This window comes from Macrobrachium rosenbergii, chromosome 11 (assembly GCF_040412425.1).
Source record: "Macrobrachium rosenbergii isolate ZJJX-2024 chromosome 11, ASM4041242v1, whole genome shotgun sequence".
Lineage (NCBI taxonomy): Eukaryota > Metazoa > Arthropoda > Malacostraca > Decapoda > Palaemonidae > Macrobrachium > Macrobrachium rosenbergii.
The window spans coordinates 18,658,562-18,679,653 of record NC_089751.1 but is presented as its reverse complement, the minus strand read 5'-3'; the positions used below and the strand labels follow the sequence as shown (position 1 = coordinate 18,679,653).

Below are 21,092 nucleotides of genomic sequence, written 5' to 3'. Positions count from 1 at the left end.
AGGGAGAAATATTTTCAGTTCAATCTAAATCTACAGTCTTTTTTGACATATAATTTAATCAATTATATTCAAACGTTCATGAAAATGGCACATAAAGCAGTCTACTACCTAGGTTAACAGAAAATAAATTGGGTTAAATATCAATAAATATTCCTATAAACAAGAAATCCTATGACGTCATTCACAGAACATGAGTCATTCCTGATCTGTTGACTATTCTGTTACTTTATTAGGTACTTATTTTTCATATCTAATACGAAATGCATTCCACAAAATCTACAGAGGTTGGTATTGGACTGGTAGGGAAATTTGGATAACAGGTTTTCATAAGACCAAATTATGGTTATGCATACATACATATATATATATATATATATATATATATATATATATATATATATATATATATATATATATATATATATATATATATATATATAGAATAGTCATTACTTAGACATAATGCAAGAGCATCAGTAACTTACCTCCTTCTTGATCTGAGGTAGAGCAAGACAGCAGAACGGCAAAGCATAAAACGTGAAGCAACGTTGGTCCTGGATATAATGACATTTTGTTTTGATGAATGTCTTTACTGAAACACAGTTGCGCCTAGATATTTTTAATTCTTTTTTGTTAATTAACTGCAAGTCTTTTCTTCGTTTAGGTCACTGATGTATTAGACGAAACATTTCGGCAAAAATTTTTTCGGCGACAATCGTGTAGTGCACTCGGTTTTATCACTTCTGTGCAGGCTGTTTTCTCTACATGAAGATTTGAACATTCGTGCACTTTTATTATTAATGCATTGTTTAAATCATGTTGGTAACTTTATACTACAGACGAGTACGGTATTTATTTTCACTTTACTTCCTTCGTCTTTGAACACTACTCTAAGTTAACACATAATTAGCCTACCAATTTGCCAAAGATAAAAACTAAATCACACAAATCACCATCTCACTCCTTTGTAAGAATTATGTATCAGTCAAAGCAGTATTTTGCAGTGTAATTAATTTTACTCTTTTTCTGGTATCAATTTCTAAAGCGTATAGTAGACATCAAAGATGAACTGCCTGCATTAATTATTTTGCACTATTTTCGTGTTGTTTTTGTGGTGAAGTTTATCGGGAATACGTACATCTCCTAGTCTTCAAGAACAGACGGAGTACGCGGTCTTGCGGCGTATTTGTTTTTCTTATGATACTTCGGGGAAATGTGGTCTCCTTCTGGCCATCACATTTCCAAACATGGAACCAACCACAATGCATGAAAGCCCTTGTTCCGTCTATTGTGTTTCTGTCTTTGTTGGAAGGCCACGCTTGGACGATATTCTTTTTTTCCCCCTCTTAATTCAACAGATATTCTTCTTCGGCTTTTATTTCTTCTAAAACTGAAAATCTCGTTTTCTTATTTACGCCAGTGTCGCATTTTGTCTACAATATTTTGCAGAACATGCACTTAATTTACATCTGTGCCAAAAATAAAAAGTTATTGACCGAAGGAAGGAACCTTCCATGCTCTGAAAAATTAATTTGCACGACAATTGGCCTTAAAGTAAGTTTTCCTTTTTATTTGAAATGAAGCGCGGAAGAAACAGAATAGCAATTACAGTTTTTTATTCAAATGATGCAACTGCTATTTAACCAAAAGAAAACTGTCTTGTTTGTTGCTTTCTCCAACATTATAACTTATTTGTACTTGAATATTCTGAAAAAGCGCAGACTTTAGTTATATGCAAATATCTTGATTTTATGTTATTTAACTCGAGTTATGTTTTGTTTGAAGATAATTTTTCCCTTTCACTTCAACACTTCATGGCCTTGTTTATGAAAATCTATAGTAATTTAAGAATCCATCAATTTTCACACAAAATTTCATTGAAAATATTCAATAATGTCACTACTGTTTGCAGCGTAAATCCTTCAGGAAATGCAGACTTTGGTGGAATGACAAAGCTATTCACCACCTTCTCATCCGTTCAAAATATGCCGGCGTTTTCTTCATAAACTTGTTTGACATCGTAGACAAGTGTGCATCCTGAAAAGGGGAGAAAAAACAGTAAGTTTTGTGTAATTACCCGTTCAATACAACATGAAAGATATTTGTGGACAAAATATATCATGTATTTTTAGGTACCTACATCAAATGAAGGGGCAACAATAATTTATCAGAAATTACAAATCTTTGATCTGTTAACAAATTCATCCGTAGAGAGAGAGAGAGAGAGAGAGAGAGAGAGAGAGAGAGAGAGAGAGAGAGAGAGAGAGCTTAGAAGATGGTAATGAGGGAGTTCTTAATGGTTATAATTATTTTTTTATTACCCAAATATTTATGAACATAATGATTTAAGAATATTTCGATTAGTGGAGTAACATACTTGAATTGTTCTCGGTAAGATCATGTTGATTTAATGAAAAATAAATAGCGTGAATTAGGATATCACATCAGAAGTCAACACTTCAAATAAATGAAACTCGATAACAGTTATATGACACTTAAAAGATAATTTCCCAATCTGAGCAATCTAGCGTCGGGTCTCACACAGACATTCAACGGGCCTCTCCAATTAGCGCAATCAAGTTGCTGCTGTTCACAGTGATTAGTCGTATTCATATACTCCGAAAAGATAACTGCATACCAGCAGAGTACGTTTCTAGTTGGTTCAGTGGTGATAAGTTCTGAACTCCATTTAGAAATTAAATGGTAGAGAGCTGAAGAGTATTTGTATATGTAATATGATCATTTGTTGTTACGCCTATTCTTCTGCTGTAGAAGAGTAGTTCTCTAATTATCCATAAACAATGTTTTTTTTTCTCTATATATATATCTACCTCATAACGGATATTATCGTCAACATTTTTTTTTTCTTCACATAAGTAAACAGACTTCACGTATCAGACAAATATTTAAAATGAAAGTCTCTCTCTGTTTCTCTCTCATTTACTGATTTGAAACAACTTTCATCTCTCCCGTTTATCTAACAGTCAACGGTCAGTTAAGTAGATGATTTTCCTGATAACTGTAATCGTTATGATGTCTTTCTCATTTCCGCTATCCTGTTACTAATTTCCTGGCCGCTAGGGGCATTTACGAACTCGTTAGCAGTGAATGGTTTAATTTCCCCTATGACTTACGATGTAATTGCTTATTAAATCAATATACAGCTTAAAGGAGAAGTGCTTATTACAAAACTGAGCTGACACAAGGTGACTTTTTTCACTATTGCGGGACGATTATCAAAGCCGTTGGTTCTTTTTTATTTTTACAGAGACAACTTGTGAGTAACTTTATGCCTCCCGTCCAAGGAGTCTCAGACTTTCCTTAAGTGGTCTTTAAATAATACCTCTTCATTTACTTAAAATCTTTAGTGAGTACCAGTTCGCTAACCATTTTCGAACTGCACACTGCATAAAAATATTAAAAAGGAACATTAAAAGACTATGGGTTGGAACCCCTAATCTTTGACACTACAACTTATGGTTACTAGGATATTAACTTGCTGTCAAGCCACTATCACTAGTCTTCAGACTTCACGACTTTCCAGTATAGTCAAGTATAAATACCTTTCATTCTCATTATGTTTCTTGTCGTCTCCTTTGACTTATAAAGAAAGTCATAGCCTATAGTAACTAACAACGTGAAATGCCTACAGTATCTAGTGTGATTCTGTCTCCTTGTGGAAAGGTCAGATCTATCTTGTGGCATCATTGTTTATACCGTAGGTATGAAACCTTGAAACGATTGGGAAACCTGTCTTTGTTTCCATCCAGTTCAACAACATTCACATGTTCCCCAATCCTCGTTATAATACACATGTTAACCTTCGTCTTTAATCTTCACGTTCTCTACAAAACCCACTTGATACCTTGCTTCTAATCTCTCCAAATGTTGCACCTCCATTTTTTTAACTCCAGCATACCAACTGAGAGAATTAAAATTCTTGAATAAATCTTCTATATGAAAAAGTAGAAATTTTCTCTAGCTGCTTTTAATATGATCTTCTTTACACAGGGCTTCATGGCAGTGGTCATACTAGCGTTTAATGAGGCATAGGTTGCATCTTCAGTTGAAAGACTGTTTCCCTAACCCTTGCTTTGATTGGTATTGTCTCAAACACATGGTTGAAAATGAAAGCTGTTATTATTTCCAGCCTCCTCTGCCTGATATTCAAGTTGCTTTCACTATGGTAAGGAATCTTTGTACAACTTTACTTTGAAGGAAATTAAGTATTTTATCACTACCTTTATATCAGAATATTCAAACGCTTTGCCTTTTGAATATTCTCTAATGCATACCCTAATACAGCCTAGTTTTATTTACATAAAGATCTGGTGTTGCATGAAAAAGCTTTATTTCAGTGGCTAATATGAGATAACTTTTGTTTTAAATGTTTAGCCAGGATAAATCCAATTAGACAGGTAACCAAGGTCAAGAATAAAGAAGTTAAAGACAAAGAGACTTAAAATAAAGCTTTTCCATACAAAGATTTGTTTCTGGATCGCTAATAACAGTCTGCCCTATTGCTTTTTATGTGTTATATTTAAATGTTCATCGTGATTATCTGTTAATCTCCATACCAGATTATTTTTGAGAAAACTTTTTCCTAGCCCTTGTAAATTCTTCATAGTGTGGTAGTTGTGATATTTGTCGTTGATGTACGATTCTTTTTAATCAAAAACTTTATGTTTCACGGAAGACCACTATATATCCTTCAAGTGATCAGCAACGGAAAATGACAATTAACCGTTTTTTTTTTTCGAATATTACTTTTATACCGTACACTATTACTTTTGCAGTTCAAAATCAATCCTCTTGCTATTAGGTCGTTGCATATAATATCTTATGTAAGGAAAAAGTGTATGGCCAACAAGAAATCGGATTTCATCGTATGATTGCGTAGAAGCAGGAATCCTAATTATTTTCACAATACACGTATTGGTTAGCTGGCATTACTCTCCGTTAGTAATACTTGAAACAAAATTTTCTGCTCAAACGAAGTAACACGAGAAAACGTTGTTGCGAGACAAGTGCCTAGAAAGTTATTCTAGCCAGAAAATAAAACATTTATTCACTAATTAATATTCTACATCGTTGTTACGTATTTACAAGGACTGTTTCCATTAAGAAGGAATGAGTATCTGGGTTCCGTGAAGAAAGAGGAAAGCCTAACAATACATTTGCATGTGACATGGGAATTAGAACTCTAATCCCTTTACCCACTACAAAAAGGTGAAACAAACCGAAACTCTTGGCCCAAATGTCCTCTTGGAGAACAAAACCAAACTCATTTAAAGACTTTTATAGCTCGAATAGCCAACAGAGACAAGTGCTGCCCATAGATCTCGGGGGAATGTTTATCTGCGAGGGACAACACCACTGGCATCTTTTGTAAATCTTACGAGGATTGTGGCCGTAGCCAACTACCAATATTATTTCACCGTCTGCGCCCGAAAAGGAGTGGAATATATTTAGTGTCTTTCGACGAAGAAGAAATCCAGCTCATCTCTATATCCACAACGTGCCTAGGATTCAAACCTGTTTATTTGCCAGAGCCTGGGCAGGGAAGTCAGGTTCTTATGTCCTCTTCGCATGCTTTATATTATTGCAACGGCCGCAGCTTCCAAGAACGCAGGATTTTGCCTGCTACTAGTATTACCAGAAATGCTTCTTTAGTTTGTTGCTTTGGTGCGTTCTATCTCTTAGCGTTTTATCTTTGGAAATGTTTTAATTTCTTGTACTAGTGGTTCATATTATTTATTACGAGTGGGTCTAGCTTTCACAAATAGCTGAAAGGTTATATAGTAATCTGAAAAAAAATTTTACTTATTTTTTTAATAAATCACCTTTCTCATCGTACTTAAAACTGTGCAGTTTGTTTCTAGTGCTGTTTCGCTTACTACCAACATCCTTTTTGTTTTGGCTTTTAAATAAATAATCACGGCTATAAATAACAAATCTCCACATAACTGTCTCCAATGCAATTTCCTCATATTTCGTTTTTGATGCTGGTAGTTCCATTCACTAAACTGGCATTGCTATATTTGAACATATTTACAATTAGCTGTACTCTAGTTTAATCATTCAACAGTACCAATGTAGATGCGATTACCATCTTGTTAAATAGAGGTTATGCAATGCACAGAGCTTCCGATATTTTGAATTTGTTTTGCTTTATCTTCCTTACTTATTAGCATGGAGATTCTCTTTTAGCATATCCGCACGACAGTGCTTTATGTTCTCATCTTAGCCTTCGAGTTTTCATTACATGGCGATCGTTAAATTGATTTATAAATTTTAGGCATACATGCCAAGCAGTGGGGCAACTAAGGCCATTCAGCGCTGAAACGGAAATTGACGGTGAAAAAGTCTGAAAGGTGTGACAGGAGGAAAACCTTGCGGTTGCACTATGCACCAATTATTAAGAGAGGGTGGACAGTAAGGTGGAAGAAAGAGAATATGAACGGAGGTACAGTAAAAGGAATGAAAGAAGTTGCAGCTAGGGGTCGAAGGGATGCTGCAAAGAACCTTAAGTAATGCCGACATTGCACCGCATGCGGTGCACTGACGACACTAACCCGTCCCCCCCACCCCCTACGGATGACAATCGTTAAACACCAGAGTAATAAGAATATCAATGGCTGTTTAAGAATACGTACGGTTAGCTTTTATCGCCTATTAAAACGCGCAGGTTATTTTCATACCGGCGCTGTTGATGAAACGCGTGAAAGGGAAAATCTTCTGAACTCTTCCAATGACAAAGACTAGGTATGCTTAAGATTTAAAATTAATTTGATTAACTTTATATTTTTAGGTATAAAAAAGGGATTATTTTTATATTTCCATTGCAAATATAGAAGCAATGGGAGTGCCGGGAGCAAGGAAAACAAGACACTCATTGTTACAAGAAAAAGGAAAAAAAGACAAATGATTCGCGCATATATACTGAGCGTATTTGAACGTCATTAACGAAATGGATCCCTGACATCTATCGAAGGTATAAAAATTCCATGTAAACGAACGATGCTGTATCTCATGAGCAAAGCTATTTTTCCTTTGTTTATGGAAATACGTTCTCATCTGCCTGTGAACAGATATATGGCCCACCTTGAATCAAAACATTGCCTGATGGAGTTGACAGTCTATTACGTCAGTGTTTTATTATAAGAGTAGTGACTACCGTTTGTACTAATTAATCCAGGTTCCTGAAATGAGTTTGTTTACATTGCAAAAATCAAATATTTGACTTCAGATGGGCTGTCTTAGAATTTATTACAATCACGAGGCTCATCTACTTTTTCACAGTAAAGTATTATATATAAAATTTCATTGGAAAAATACACAGACATTATATCTATCTATCTATCTATCTATCTATCTGTATGTATGTATATAAATTATATATATATATATATATATATATATATATATATATGTGTGTGTGTGTGTGTGTGTGTGTGTGTGTGTGTGTGTGTGTGTGTGTGTCTGTGTGTGTTTCTGCATTAAGTTAAAGATCAATCTCTGAACAACGAGACAATACTGCATGCAAAAATAGGCAAAGAAAAATAAGTAAATTGACTGTTGACTGTTGGAAAAAGTTTCTTCACTGTAACTTTTTTATTGGTTTACGAAAGTGTTTTACATATTTTCCTTACAAATATCTTTCCTTTATTCAAAAAAAGGTGCATTAAAAAGTTGTAGTATTAAAGGAGATGTGGCTGTAAATAAAATGACTTTTAAATTCGGAGCTTCAACAAAACCCACTACAAACTAGGGCTATACAACAGGTGCTGTTTTGTGATATCTCGTGTTTGGAAATTACTGATTAAACCAACTAAGAAATGCATGAAAAGAGCTAAAAGAGAGTTAAGGAAATCTCTCAATTGATTTTTGGGGGAAGTAGTAACGATGTTGACCAAATTTAACCAAAACCTAGGCGAGGGATATGAAAAGGAGAGAGAGAGAGAGAGAGAGAGAGAGAGAGAGAGAGAGAGAGAGAGAGAGAGAGAGAGAGAGAGAGAGAGAGAGAGAGAAAATGCATTTATACATATGTAAAAAATAGCCTTTATTCAATAACATTAAAACAACCTATGACAATGTTAGCACATGCAAAATAAACAATAATCAAAATACAGCCCTAGCAGATAGTCAGTATCATGTGACTTCAGTTGAATCAAGTGTTCAGAGACTTTTATTTAATTCCTATAATAAGAAGAGATTAATGATACAAAAATCATAAACGGTTGAGCTAATTTAGCAACACTTCTCTCTCTCTCTCTCTCTCTCTCTCTCTCTCTCTCTCTCTCTCTCTCTCTCTCTCGCTCTCTCTCTGTAGCTGGTTCTTTCATTATACTTCTTTTGCATCCGAGTATCTGTTAATCCCTTGCATCCCTATAATTATTTCCGCCCTTTTCCCTTTATTGCCTCCCATTAAACTCCCTTCAAGTAATATGATCATTATCGTAGGGTTTCCTTACAATCAATACATCCGTATATTCTCAATAATATTTTAGATGAAACGCAATACAGTGTGCGAAATTTCTAACTGCCAGTATGATTGCCATGAGCCAAATTTCTCATTATCATATAAATTCGATATTTAGGCAACAATAGATGATCCATGATTTTTCCTACCCCTTGACGTGGACTCCTTTAATATGTAAATCATTCCCGTTCCATTCCCAGTCATTTCTTCTCTGGTGTAATAATATATATATATATATATATATATATATATATATATATATATATATATATATATATATATATATATATATATATATATATATATATATATATATTAGATGGGTCTGATTGATGGTAGAAAAATAGATAAGGATGACTGTTTCATTCGTGCTCAACTAGTGAATTGTGCATGATCCTTCCTTTACAATGAAATTTCTTCAATAGCATAGTAACCCACCAATCTACCACTCTAAGCCTGCACTATTCACCTCGAAAAAGATACGTGCACTTGCTATTTTTTTCAGTCAATTTTATCCATATTCCAGTCCATTCTTTAATACATTTTTTATCTTCTATTTATTCTCATTAAATTCTCTTCACGCGACTAACCCTCGGAAAGCGACTTGATCCATCCTGTCACTAATGTTATCCTTTTTCATACATCCTCTGGTTCTCTCTTCATTCATTCTCCTGCCACTATCACCTACTTGTGACTATCCATTTGTCCCACTCTTTTTACGTTCTCATCATCACCTTCTACCAGTATTCTCAAACTTACACTAGTGTGTTCCACTCTTGCGCGATTCACCTCTCCCTCACTTCTAGTCTGCATACTCAGGAAATTCTCAAATATTTGCAACTTCCAATCACAACTGGGCTCTGTGCCGACAACATATCTCCAGTGGTATCTTTTACTCTGATAAGCATTTGTTCATTAACCTGTCTTTCCGAACAATTTCTTCACCTTTCAGTATGTGCTCCTATTCCATTATTCGCATTATTAGCCCTTATGTATAACTGTCTATGATCGCTTTTTGTCGTGGAATTATGCCTCGAAAAATCTTTTTATTTTCTTATTCAAAGATCTCAGTTCCTCATCTTATATATCACTGCTTAAAATCCTTTTCAAACCCAACTGTATGTACAGTCAATTTCGGTTACTATCTGACTACTTTCTTGAATTTTGCATACTTCCCATGCAAAATTTTTTTTTATATTTTTGTAACCTTACTTCATATTCCATCTTTTCCTATATATACCCTTCTCACTTAACTTTTGTCAAAGTAATTTTTCATGTATTACATTCATTGCAACACATTCACCTATTCCTCGCCAGGTAAAGTTATTATTTATTTAGATAATGCAAAATGACATATTTCCTTACTTCTAGCCATTTCCTTTTTCCCATTATATCTATCAGCTTGTTTTTTTTTTATTTCTTCTAAAATAAAATTCAACCTTAAACCTCTTTTGAACCCCATTTTCTTTTTTACAACTTTAAATTCTCCTACCACAAACCATTCATTTTTATTTTACTATAAAACGTTTTTATCCAGTCGCATTGTAAAAGCTTCATCCTACGAGTAAGTGTTCATGAACTTCGTGTCTACCAGTAATACCCTCTCTTCGCCTGTCACTTACCTTTGCCTTCTAATCACCTTAGCGCAGCTACTCTAAGTCATTCCCCAAACCCAGCCAGGTGCAGGATTCAATCGCTCATAAAATCTCTCTTCCACTAACTTTCTATTATATTAACTTTCTATTTCTATCCAAGGCTTAATCTTAACATTGCAATCTTTGAACTAACATATTTGTACAATTTTTCCTGTCCCCAAACTCCATCTGATACTTCGAAGGTTACTTTTACTCTTCATCTACAACTTTCACACACAGAAATGTTTGGGTATACGTGACTAAAACATTGAATTACTTTATAGTGGAGTGTTTCCTTGAAATATTTTGTACCAAAATTCCCTCTAAAATATGTATATGCCAGTCTTTAAAAGACAGTGTTTCCAAATACTACAACCACTTATAACCAAAGACAGGTACGTGGCATTCGCTTATGCAGAGTATTCGTTGAGTATTCATTGTCAAGTATGTAAAAGTGCTATCACGGTTAAATTTGCAAATTAAGACATTATTTTCTCTGAATCCAACATGTTAAAGTTTTACTTTGTAATTTTCAAATTCTTTCACTATTAACTGCTCCCACAGAATATTTCAGGTGACCAAGGAAACTAATTGATATGGAACAACGATCATACCAATGCTCTCTCTCTCTCTCTCTCTCTCTCTCTCTCTCTCTCTCTCTCTCTCTCTCTCTCTCTCTCTCTCTCTCTTTGGAGAAGGATTGGAACTGAGGAAGAAGAGGACAAAGTCAAAACAAGCTCTCTTGAAGTCCGTTTGAGCTAACTTTTCTAGTTTTGCAGTGGCGCTCTGCAAACTGTTTGGACGATATGGATATAGGTCTGAGGCCTACTATGTAAAAAAAAAAAAAAAGAAAAACTGTGCAAATAAAAAAGAACAAAATAGAAAACCAAAATCAACTGTTCATGTTTCAGTTGGTTTCCTTTGAAAATTTGCTTTAATTCTGAGACAAATTTTGTCCAACAAATAATCTTAGTATTTAATATACAGTACATTGAAACGTGTGATATTTGTTCAAATATTCGTTCAATATTTTCTTTTATATTTTTCAATAAATTTATGAGCACTAACTTCATCACGTTCCATTCTCAAATACTTACATATAAGATATGTGGGTAATAAATACATACAAAAATGTATTGAGACAAGAATAAACAGGGAGTTAGAGTTAAAGACACGAAGAGGTAAATAGACGAAAAGAGGGGGAAAAAGAAAAGGAAAGAGCACGTAAGGTTATAAGAAGGTACTGAAGGGAATGGCATTTTGCTATCTGGTCAGTTAGCAGAGGATGAAACTAGGACTTGGAACTCCTCAATCTAAATATGTCCACTTCATTGGTGCAGAAATCTTAATGAAAGGAAACGGAACTCATACAGGTTGTCGCTCTGAGGCTCCTGTCACTGAGTATTGCTGTACCATATGCATATATACATAATTTGTACAGATACAGGTTCGTAAATTATATCGATTTTAAAATTTCAACCAATTTTCCATTAAACCACTGAACCAAGTCTACATTAAAATAAAGGTCTAAAGCAATAGTAAAGAAAACTGAAAAAATTTTGTATTATTATTTTAACATGAAGAGTATAAAGTTTGGTCTATAAGTAAGAAAAAGAGGAAAACCAATGATTCTCTTCGTTAGCTTAAACAAGTAAAGCTACGGAAGGGGCGGAGCTTTTACGTCACGAAGGCTAAAGGGACTGGCGAAAGAGTACAACTATATTAGAGGATTAAACTGGAAAGATTAATTGAGGCAGAAGAGAAAAATTCAGATGGTAAACGTACATGGTCAAGGAATGAAAAAGGAAGTGAGAAAACAAGAATATTTTTGGTGTCCTCGGTGGGTGCGTGGCTCCGTTTGGAAAATATAAAATGATGGTTATGTTAGGCGAGTGTAATAAAAATGTTTCCGAAAGAAAATGAGGTGGCGCTATTGGTAGGCATGAGAATCCGCCAGTCAGTGAACTAGGAGGGAGTATTGTGTGTTATTCACCTAGAGAATAGTTTCATGTTACAAATTTACACTATATTTCCAGCTGACAATTTCTCAGCATTAGATGCAAGATAAAACAAACAAAAAACAAGGGTATATTCCGGAAGAACAGAAATTTGTGGAAGGTATAACATCCAATGAAGCCATTCAGTTAAACTAACGTAACATGTAATTGGCTATGTAATTATTAATGGAACCTCGAAATGAAAAAGAACGTTAAAAAGAATATAGAATAAGCAAAAAGGGGGAAACGTCCCGGGTCAAAAGGCCGAAAGTGAACCTGAAGTCTTTTAAACGAAAGTTTATATTTTTCTTAAATCACAAACTTCCTATACCCAGAACTTATATTTTATACGTAGTGTTGTTTGCTTCACCCCTAAGATTTGACAATGTATTTTTTCTGGTCTATGCAATAATAGCAAATACTGGAAAAAGTTCTCATTCGCGAAGACTAACAGATTCAAATGGATACAGCGTTCAAAACTATTGGATAAAATAAAAATAGCTCATTAGCTGCAGAACCAAAACATTATTTATTGCGAAACCCAAAATATTTAGTTTTGGCCAGTTATTATAAAATGAAATAGTGAGGCATTTTTGTCTACAGCCTTTCAGGTAAGTTACAGTTCTAAGATATTGTTTGAGTTACCGATTATATTTATCATGAAGTTCAAATTACACCAATTTAAAATGAATCCTCTGGAGTTTGAGTCATTGCATCCTAATACTTTCACCAGACTTAAAAGTTCTCTCTCTTCCTCCCCCCCTCCCTCCCCACACCACCCTCTCTCTCTCTCTCTCTCTCTCTCTCTCTCTCTCTCTCTCTCTCTCTCTCTCTCTCTCTCATATATATATAATTCCAACATTCCAGGAGGGTTCGGTCTGAAGAGAGGCACTTGTGATGGCCTAATAGTTCATATTAATTGATGCGTGGTGAAGATGGGGGACCTGGAAATAGCTCCGTGCCATCTCCCAAGGAAGTGGTTGGATGCATTCCCTCGGATTTCATTCTCATTATATAAGGTGGTAATAAATCCAGCCAATCGGAATTTCATTGAATTCACTTCATTAAAAAAAATCCATTTTAATGCAATCTAATATATCTATTAAATCCAGGGAGAACCCCGTTCGAAGAAAACAAACTGTTAAAGTAAGCTTTCAGAATATTAAGTCTTATTTCAGTAATCCAAAATCCGTTAAAAAATATAATGTGAACATTTGGAAGGACCTATGCTTTCCTTATTCTGGAAAATTTTTTATAGAAGGTGCTATAAATGAAAGGCATCAGAAGCTATGCTTTAGAAGCAAAAATATCGGCAAATATGGTGTTCATATTTCTGTTTTATCAACGCACACTGAAGTTAAAATTCATGGTGACTGAAAAAACTTTCAGCATACACGATCAGTCCATTAACGCAGTACGACAACTTTTATATCGATAGTGATAAAAATTAACAATTGAAAGAGATGATTATTACTCCACAGGCATATGCTACTTATACGTAATGTCTTATAGTAGCAGAAACATATTCATAACTACCCGGATATAATACCATCTTAGGTCAATACTTACTATGTTACCCGAGACAGTAAACAAATGCTATCGCGATCATTATCGGGAAAAGTTGGCAAGTTATCATTTTATGGGACAGAAATTACCATGCGAAAACTCTTTAAGACACTACACAATCTCCTTAATCGACTGGAGTCAGGGTTAAGGATGTATATTGTTATTGACACCAACAAGTAGAGGTAGGTATAAAATTAAGTAGTGAATAGAGAAAGAAGAAGGAAGGAGAGAGTCGATTGGAGTCAGGGTTAAGGAATCATTCTCTTGTTACTGACACCAACAAATAGAGGTAGGTATAAAATTAAGCAGTGAACAAAGAAAGAAGAAGGAAGGAGAGAGTCGATTGGAGTCAGGGTTAAGGATGTATATTGTTATTGACACCAACAAGTGAGGTAGGTATAAAATTAAGTAGTGAATAGAGAAAGAAGAAGGAAGGAGAGAGTCGATGGAAGCCAGGGTTAAGGATGCATTCTCTTGTTATTGACACCAACAAATAGAGGTAGGTATAAAATTAAGTAGTGAATAGAGAAAGAAGAAGGAAGGAGAGAGTCGATTGGAGTCAAGGTTAAGGATGCATTCTCTTGTTATTGACACCAACAAACAGAGGTAGGTATAAAATTAAGTAGTGAATAGAGAAAGAAGAAGGAAGGGGAGAGTCGATTGGAGTCAGGGTTAAGGATGCATTCTCTTGTTATTGACACCAACAAACAGAGGTAGGTATAAAATTAAGTAGTGAATAGAGACAGAAAGAAGGAAGGAGAGAGTCGACTGGAGCCAGGGTTAAGGATGCATTCTCTTGTTATTGACACCAACAAATAGAGGTGGGTATAAGATTAAGTGGTGAGTAGAGACAGATTGAAAAAAGAAGAAGAAGAAGGAGAGAGAGAGAGAGAGAGAGAGAGAGAGAGAGAGAGAGAGAGAGAGAGAGAGAGAGAGAGAGACTGACGATAACCGTAATTTGAATCTCAAATAATGTAAGTGGCTCTTGACTTAGTTGATGGTATGAGTTTCGATGACCTTTCTTTGAAGGAGCCTCAGTTAATTGGTGTAATGGAGCCGAAGTGTTGATAATTAAATGAAATTTGGGTAACATCAAAACCAAGTGGAACCTGGAGAAAAAATGACATGCCATAACTGCCGATGGGTTTGGGCGTTTTAGATAAATAACCTAACATCCACTAAAAGTGTTTTTCTAATTTCGCCTTACATGCAATATTTACGGATAAAAATCTATGTCCTATTTATAAAATTAAGAATCGATAAAGAAAATATATACATCTATATAAGGAATCATTTTTCAAGACCACCACTTCAGACTCTGGGCCCAACAAAAACATTGCGATGCTGAACCTAGAGACGAACCTAACGCCATACCAAATCCCAATGAATCCGGATCCGCTACTTGGGAACGAGTTACAAATATCTCATACAACGGACCCAGGCGAAAAAGTTGCTTAGATTTGTTGAGGCAAAAGTTTCCTAATGAAATTCCCTTGTTCGTGATCTGGACTCTCGATTCTGAGGCCTATAACGTAGAGCGAGCTCTCGGGGATCGCTCTTTGAAATTCAGCCCTTATTTCTTCGGTCACTTAGACCCATTGGTGCTTCAGGGGATGGAATTGGTGAATGGCACTGGTAATGGTGATGTAATTTGGCTTTGCTGGGCATTTTCCTTTTTTTTTTTTTTTTTGAGGAGGTGGGGGGTGGGGCAGTGCGGGAGACTGATGGCTGGGAAGCCTATACCAAGAATTTATTTTCCACATTTGATGTAGCATGCAGTTTTGCAATTGTTTTGCTATTCACACCACTGGGTAAGCCACAACAAATGAAGACGAATGTACACAAACTTCTCTTCGAATTTGTCTTCTACTCAACTGAAAAACATGTACATTTGATTAGGAGACTTAATAAGGACATAACCCACTTATACATAATATTATAATGGTGGCTATAAAAAGAGTTAACAATAAAGTACACAGAAATTGAAATATTGAAAATACAGTGACATCATGCAATTTCTAAAGTAAATAAGGTTGGTGTCCTCTCTAACTTGCTCAAAACTCACAGCACAACAATTCTTTTTTATATTTAATGCTGAAGGGTTACATAAGCTTTTAAGCCTTCCACTTTCTTTTTATTTACTACATCGTCGTTTGCAGAGATTCAAAGGTTTGGAACCGTGATTTTTACTCATTCTTACTATTTCTGTACACTTATGGTCTGTGTACATCTTAACTTTCTAGTAAAATGCCCATAGTTATTGTGGCTTATTTGTCTTTTTATAATATACATCCGTAATCATTCAATGACATATATATATATATATATATATATATATATATATATATATATATATATATATATATATATATATATATATATATATATAATATGAATGTATGTATGCATATAAATGCACACGTAGTAAGAGAGAGGACAAGTATTACGTGAAGAAATATTTAATCTCAGAATTCACGGAAACGGAAAAAGTTTTCACTTCTAGGAGATGATCCGGATAAGATGAAACTACTGCATAACCATCAACCTAGAATGTTCTCCATCTGGAATAAAATTTTATCAAGGATCTCCCCTTGGTCTGTCACTCTTATCACGTATCTAGTTAATCCGCATAACTTTTTAAACCCTCTCCCCGATTTAGTAAAATTGTTTCAATAAATGTGGTATTGAAAAACAGCCGTAAAAGTTGAATATCGTACCGCGATAACTTCTCGCGACTCCCACTTCAAACATTCTCCTTAATGACAGGAAATCCGAGCGCGGGATGATGAGTCGGAATCCTATTAGACTGAATAGAATCGCAAACAAACTCGAGTTTTAATCATTCGAGTCAATACGACGGATAGAATGAGCCCAATTCCTGGGTATATTTCCGCCTATCTCACAAACTGACTGGATTATGATCTCGCAGAATTTAACGGCTTCTAAACGGCACTTACATGTGCTAACCGGTAGCAGATATTTCTTACAGATATTTTACTCTAGCTGAAGTCCGCAACACCTGACTGAGTACCAAGTACATAGTAAATAGCTAAAGTCAAAAGGACCTGAAAAGATTTTCATGAAATGGAACCTTACATGAGACTGAAGTCTGAGGTGTTACTTTATGAGATGAAGTTAAGACCATATATATATATATATATATATATATATATATATATATATATATATATATATATATATATATATATATATATATATATATACATCACAGGGTAATGAAAAACTGAGTTTAAATCCTGACTAGTTTCGACTTTATACCTAAGTTATTTCCAGGACACACACACACACACACACACACACACAGCTATATAAATAAATATATATATATATGTAGAATCTACTGGTCACTTTTACCAGACACATATGTAATTCTAATAGCCACAATGCCCTCTTAACTTCGCTAATTCTTCGCTTTTTGGATATGCTTGTAACTACGAAGCCGATGGACATCGGCTTCGTAGTTACAAGCATATCCAAAAAGCGCGAAGAATTAGCGAAGTTAAGAGGGCATTGTGGCTATTAGAATACATATATATATATATATATATATATATATATATATATATATTTATATATACTGTATATATACTCTAAAAATACCAATTAAACGTTTTGCATAAGAAATCAGCACTTCAGTTAGTCCTTCTATTCAGTGTTATAAGTAAACGTGAACAATATTGTAACGTTAGCCTCTATTTCTTTCTACAGAGTCTGTTACGTAATAATTATTAATGTTTAATTTTACCAACACTAAGAGCCCCAAGAGGTAAGAGAAGATGCTTTCGACCTATTGATTCGAAAGGAATTTATATAAATGATAAGCAGGGCATTTACGTTCCTTTCATGGCGCATTTTCAAAGTTTACAAGAGTTATTAGAATTTCAAGGCTATCGCCAATGCAAGGTATTGACGTTAGTTGCGAATTTTGCCTTATGCACAATAGGCACGTAAAATTAATAGGCAATTAAGCGCTTTTGCATGTTGCTTTGTAGTGCAGATATATCCGTTAATCCATTTTCATTATTTTGCATAAAAGTGGTTTAGCTCGAAGCACACCTGTTATACGATCACCAAATAATCAGGAGATTCTTTCTTTAAACGCACATATTTTAAGTTTTTCGTAACTTAAACGTAGGTCATTTGAATAACCAAATACATAGATTAATATAAATAATTATCATCATATTTCTCTTATTTTGCTTCGATGCTTTGTACTATTTTGATATGAAAGGTGATTCATCTTTGTGGCAATTCTTAAAATTCTGACATTTGTAACTCAAAAATGTTTTTGTTGTGCATTTACAGTAAGTTAACCTGAACATTAAATCTGTCTAGATAATATTAACGTTATTTTTTATAAAATTGCCACAAGGAAACTTAAGCTATATTTCAAGATAATGGTAGGGAGAGTTGCACTATTCATATTTCGCGTGTCTTACCTATGATATGTGATAAAATTAAATTTTATTATCTACAGTGAAACAAAGTAGAGTCCAGTGGATGGACATATTTTTCATAACATAAGACTAAAAGTTATTCATTGGGAAATTAATATTTTGAATCTAGAGGTAGAGGGCTGAGAAGCAAATATAAAGTGAGTGATGTAGTAACGGAGAGGGATGAAAACTCTGTTGTTATCTTAAACATTGGTTTATGCTATATTTCATATGGTTCAATTTTTTTTTTTTTTTTTTTTTTTGATACTGGTGTTATTGCATAATTCCTTACGTATACTGTATGTCTCACTATACCCTGTAGAGAGAAATGTGTGAAGCAGTAAGACTCTAATAAAATAAATCTAGTGTTGTCCGATAAAAATTCATGCCTTTAAGAGCTCGGTATTCTGGGGCAATTTATTCTTGGCGCTGCGAGTGATAAAGCGATTTCCAATAAGTGTTGGGTATTTTGCCACTGATCAAGCTTTCCATATAACGGCAGTGGCCTTCTTGAAATGGGGCCGTTCCAGTTCTGATTAGAGTAACTTAGGATTGTTCTGTAAATGAACTCGATTGAATTTTATGTAAAACTGCGTATTATAAGGAGACGTATCTTGGTGATTTACAGGAGATAATTCCTTACCCACACGAAAGCAGTTGTTAGTTCTTATAAGGCGCGTCTGCATTACAAACAAAACATGTCATAGACACACGGCTGCAATTTTTTCTTATATTTCAAAAACACCTTGAAAATAAGGCAACGACCGTAAGGGGAGACCGAAACTTTGGCAAATGCTGGATAATCGTCTAAAGCATTGCTTAAAGTTACCATAAGTCATTAACTTCAATTTAGCCTGTGTGTGATGTCTGCGCGATAAGTTACCGAACTGTGTTAATGATGTTTTGCTATAGTTTGAACGCACCTCTACTGGGCTAGTTTAAAAAAAATGATGCTTTACTATAGTTTAAACGCACCTCTACTGGACTAGTTTCCAAAAAATGATGTTTTACTATAGTTTGGATGCACCTCTACTGGACTAGTTTAAAAAAAGGAAGTGATCAAGAATTAATGTTATCAGTGAATTCATTTTTGCATTTGCGATTAGTAAATAGCTTTTAGTTGACAATCAACACTTGTATCCGTGGTTTAGTGGTGTGTTTAGGCTATTTTTCAGCTGGCATTATATTCTTAAAACTAAACTGGTTTCTTACCGCTTTAGAAAGGTAATGTAGTTCCTTAATGAAGGCGTCTACTACTTTCAGTTCGGTGTTAATCAACTACAAATAAAATTATCTTATAAACATGGGGGATACAGTGAATACAAAGAGCATCAATGTAATTGTCTAACTTCGTGCACCAGAATCCCTTCAATTTCCAATCTTTAATATAGGTGTATTCTTAAACATTGTCATCTTATCAGCTACAATTTTCTTCTCACCACTTACAAATACATCTAGTGATATTAAACTTTATTTTATACATAAACACAGCGCCTGTTTCGTAATTTTTTTAACACGATTTTTTATTCTTATAACTAGGATGTAATCATAAACCTTAAGCTTCTGAACTTTCCATCCAGTGATCGAATGTCACTTTTATCGCTTCGTGAAAACATATTGCTTCGTAAGACTTTTGTTCTTCTTTGACCTCAAGTTGAATTTCTAATCCCATTTCCTTTTATGTACCATATGTTGGAATTTTTATACACTTTGTTTGACAGTCTCTCTCTCTCTCTCTCTCTCTCTCTCTCTCTCTCTCTCTCTCTCTCTCTCTCTCTCACACAGAAACACACATGCACACACACAGACATACGCACTCGTAGCTCAATCCCTTTCATTGGCCGAGAGGCAATTGGATCCAATCGCTCCTTGAAAGGAGTCTTTCTTTGTCAAAAAAGAAAAAAAAAATGTTCACACATTTGCCTGCTTTTGTAACTACGGTGAAACTATTTTATTTTTACAAAATTAACTTTCCCTAGTTTATTATTATCACACCTCTCGTGCATATATATATATATATATATATATATATATATATATATATATATATATATATATATATATATATATATATATATATATATATATATATATATATATATATATATATATATATATACATATCATTAAGGATCTCTACAAAAGTAATAACATTTTACTCAGTGTATTTGTGATATATATATATATATATATATATATATATATATATATATATATATATATATATATATATATATATATATATATATATATATATCCCTGTAGGGGTAGTGCAGTTAGTGCACCTCCTTCGGTTTTCTTTGTAGCGTCCCCTCGGCCCCAAACTACAGCAACTTTCATTCGTTTTACTGTACACCTTTTATATTCTCTTATTACATCTTACTTTACCTAAATCTTATGTCTTATACTCCATTTTTGTTATATATATATATATATATATATATATATATATATATATATATATATATATATATATATATATTACAAAGAGCCCGACCATCTTTTTAGCAACTGGTATGTATCATTCATGATAATGTATTAATGTACACATGCAAAACATAAAATCTATATATATATATATATATATATATATATATATATATATATATATATATATATATATATATATATATAAAATACATATATGTGTGTGTGTGTGTGTGTGATTTGTGACCTGCATGTATACATTAATTCACCAGCAAGAATGATGCATGCCAGTTGCTAAAAAGGTAGTCGGGCAAGTTACAATGTGCGTTAAATCATACATATCACTGGGGTATCATTCTTTTAGGTAATCATTTGTCAGTAGCATATGGCGCCTTTTTTTTATACCTCCAAAGCAGATACCATCCTTTTTTTGTTTTTTGTACATGTAAGTTCCGCTATTACCTGGTTGATTGATTAATACCACGACCCACTACCATCTTCTTGATTCATAAAGACTTCTGTCTAATGA

General features: G+C 34.1%; 1 protein-coding gene across 3 annotated transcripts in view; it reads right to left on the bottom strand.

Annotated features, from left to right (window-relative positions):
• The window catches only part of LOC136843215 (uncharacterized), a 221,726-nt gene that overhangs the window by 100,862 nt on the left and 99,772 nt on the right, over positions 1–21,092 (bottom strand). For all 3 annotated transcript variants that reach the window (XM_067111298.1, XM_067111299.1, XM_067111300.1), the window contains exon 4: positions 486–2,037. In XM_067111298.1, coding sequence (XP_066967399.1) covers positions 486–570 — 85 coding nt within the window. In that variant the 5' untranslated portion in view covers positions 571–2,037. The remainder of the gene's footprint in view (positions 1–485; positions 2,038–21,092) is intronic.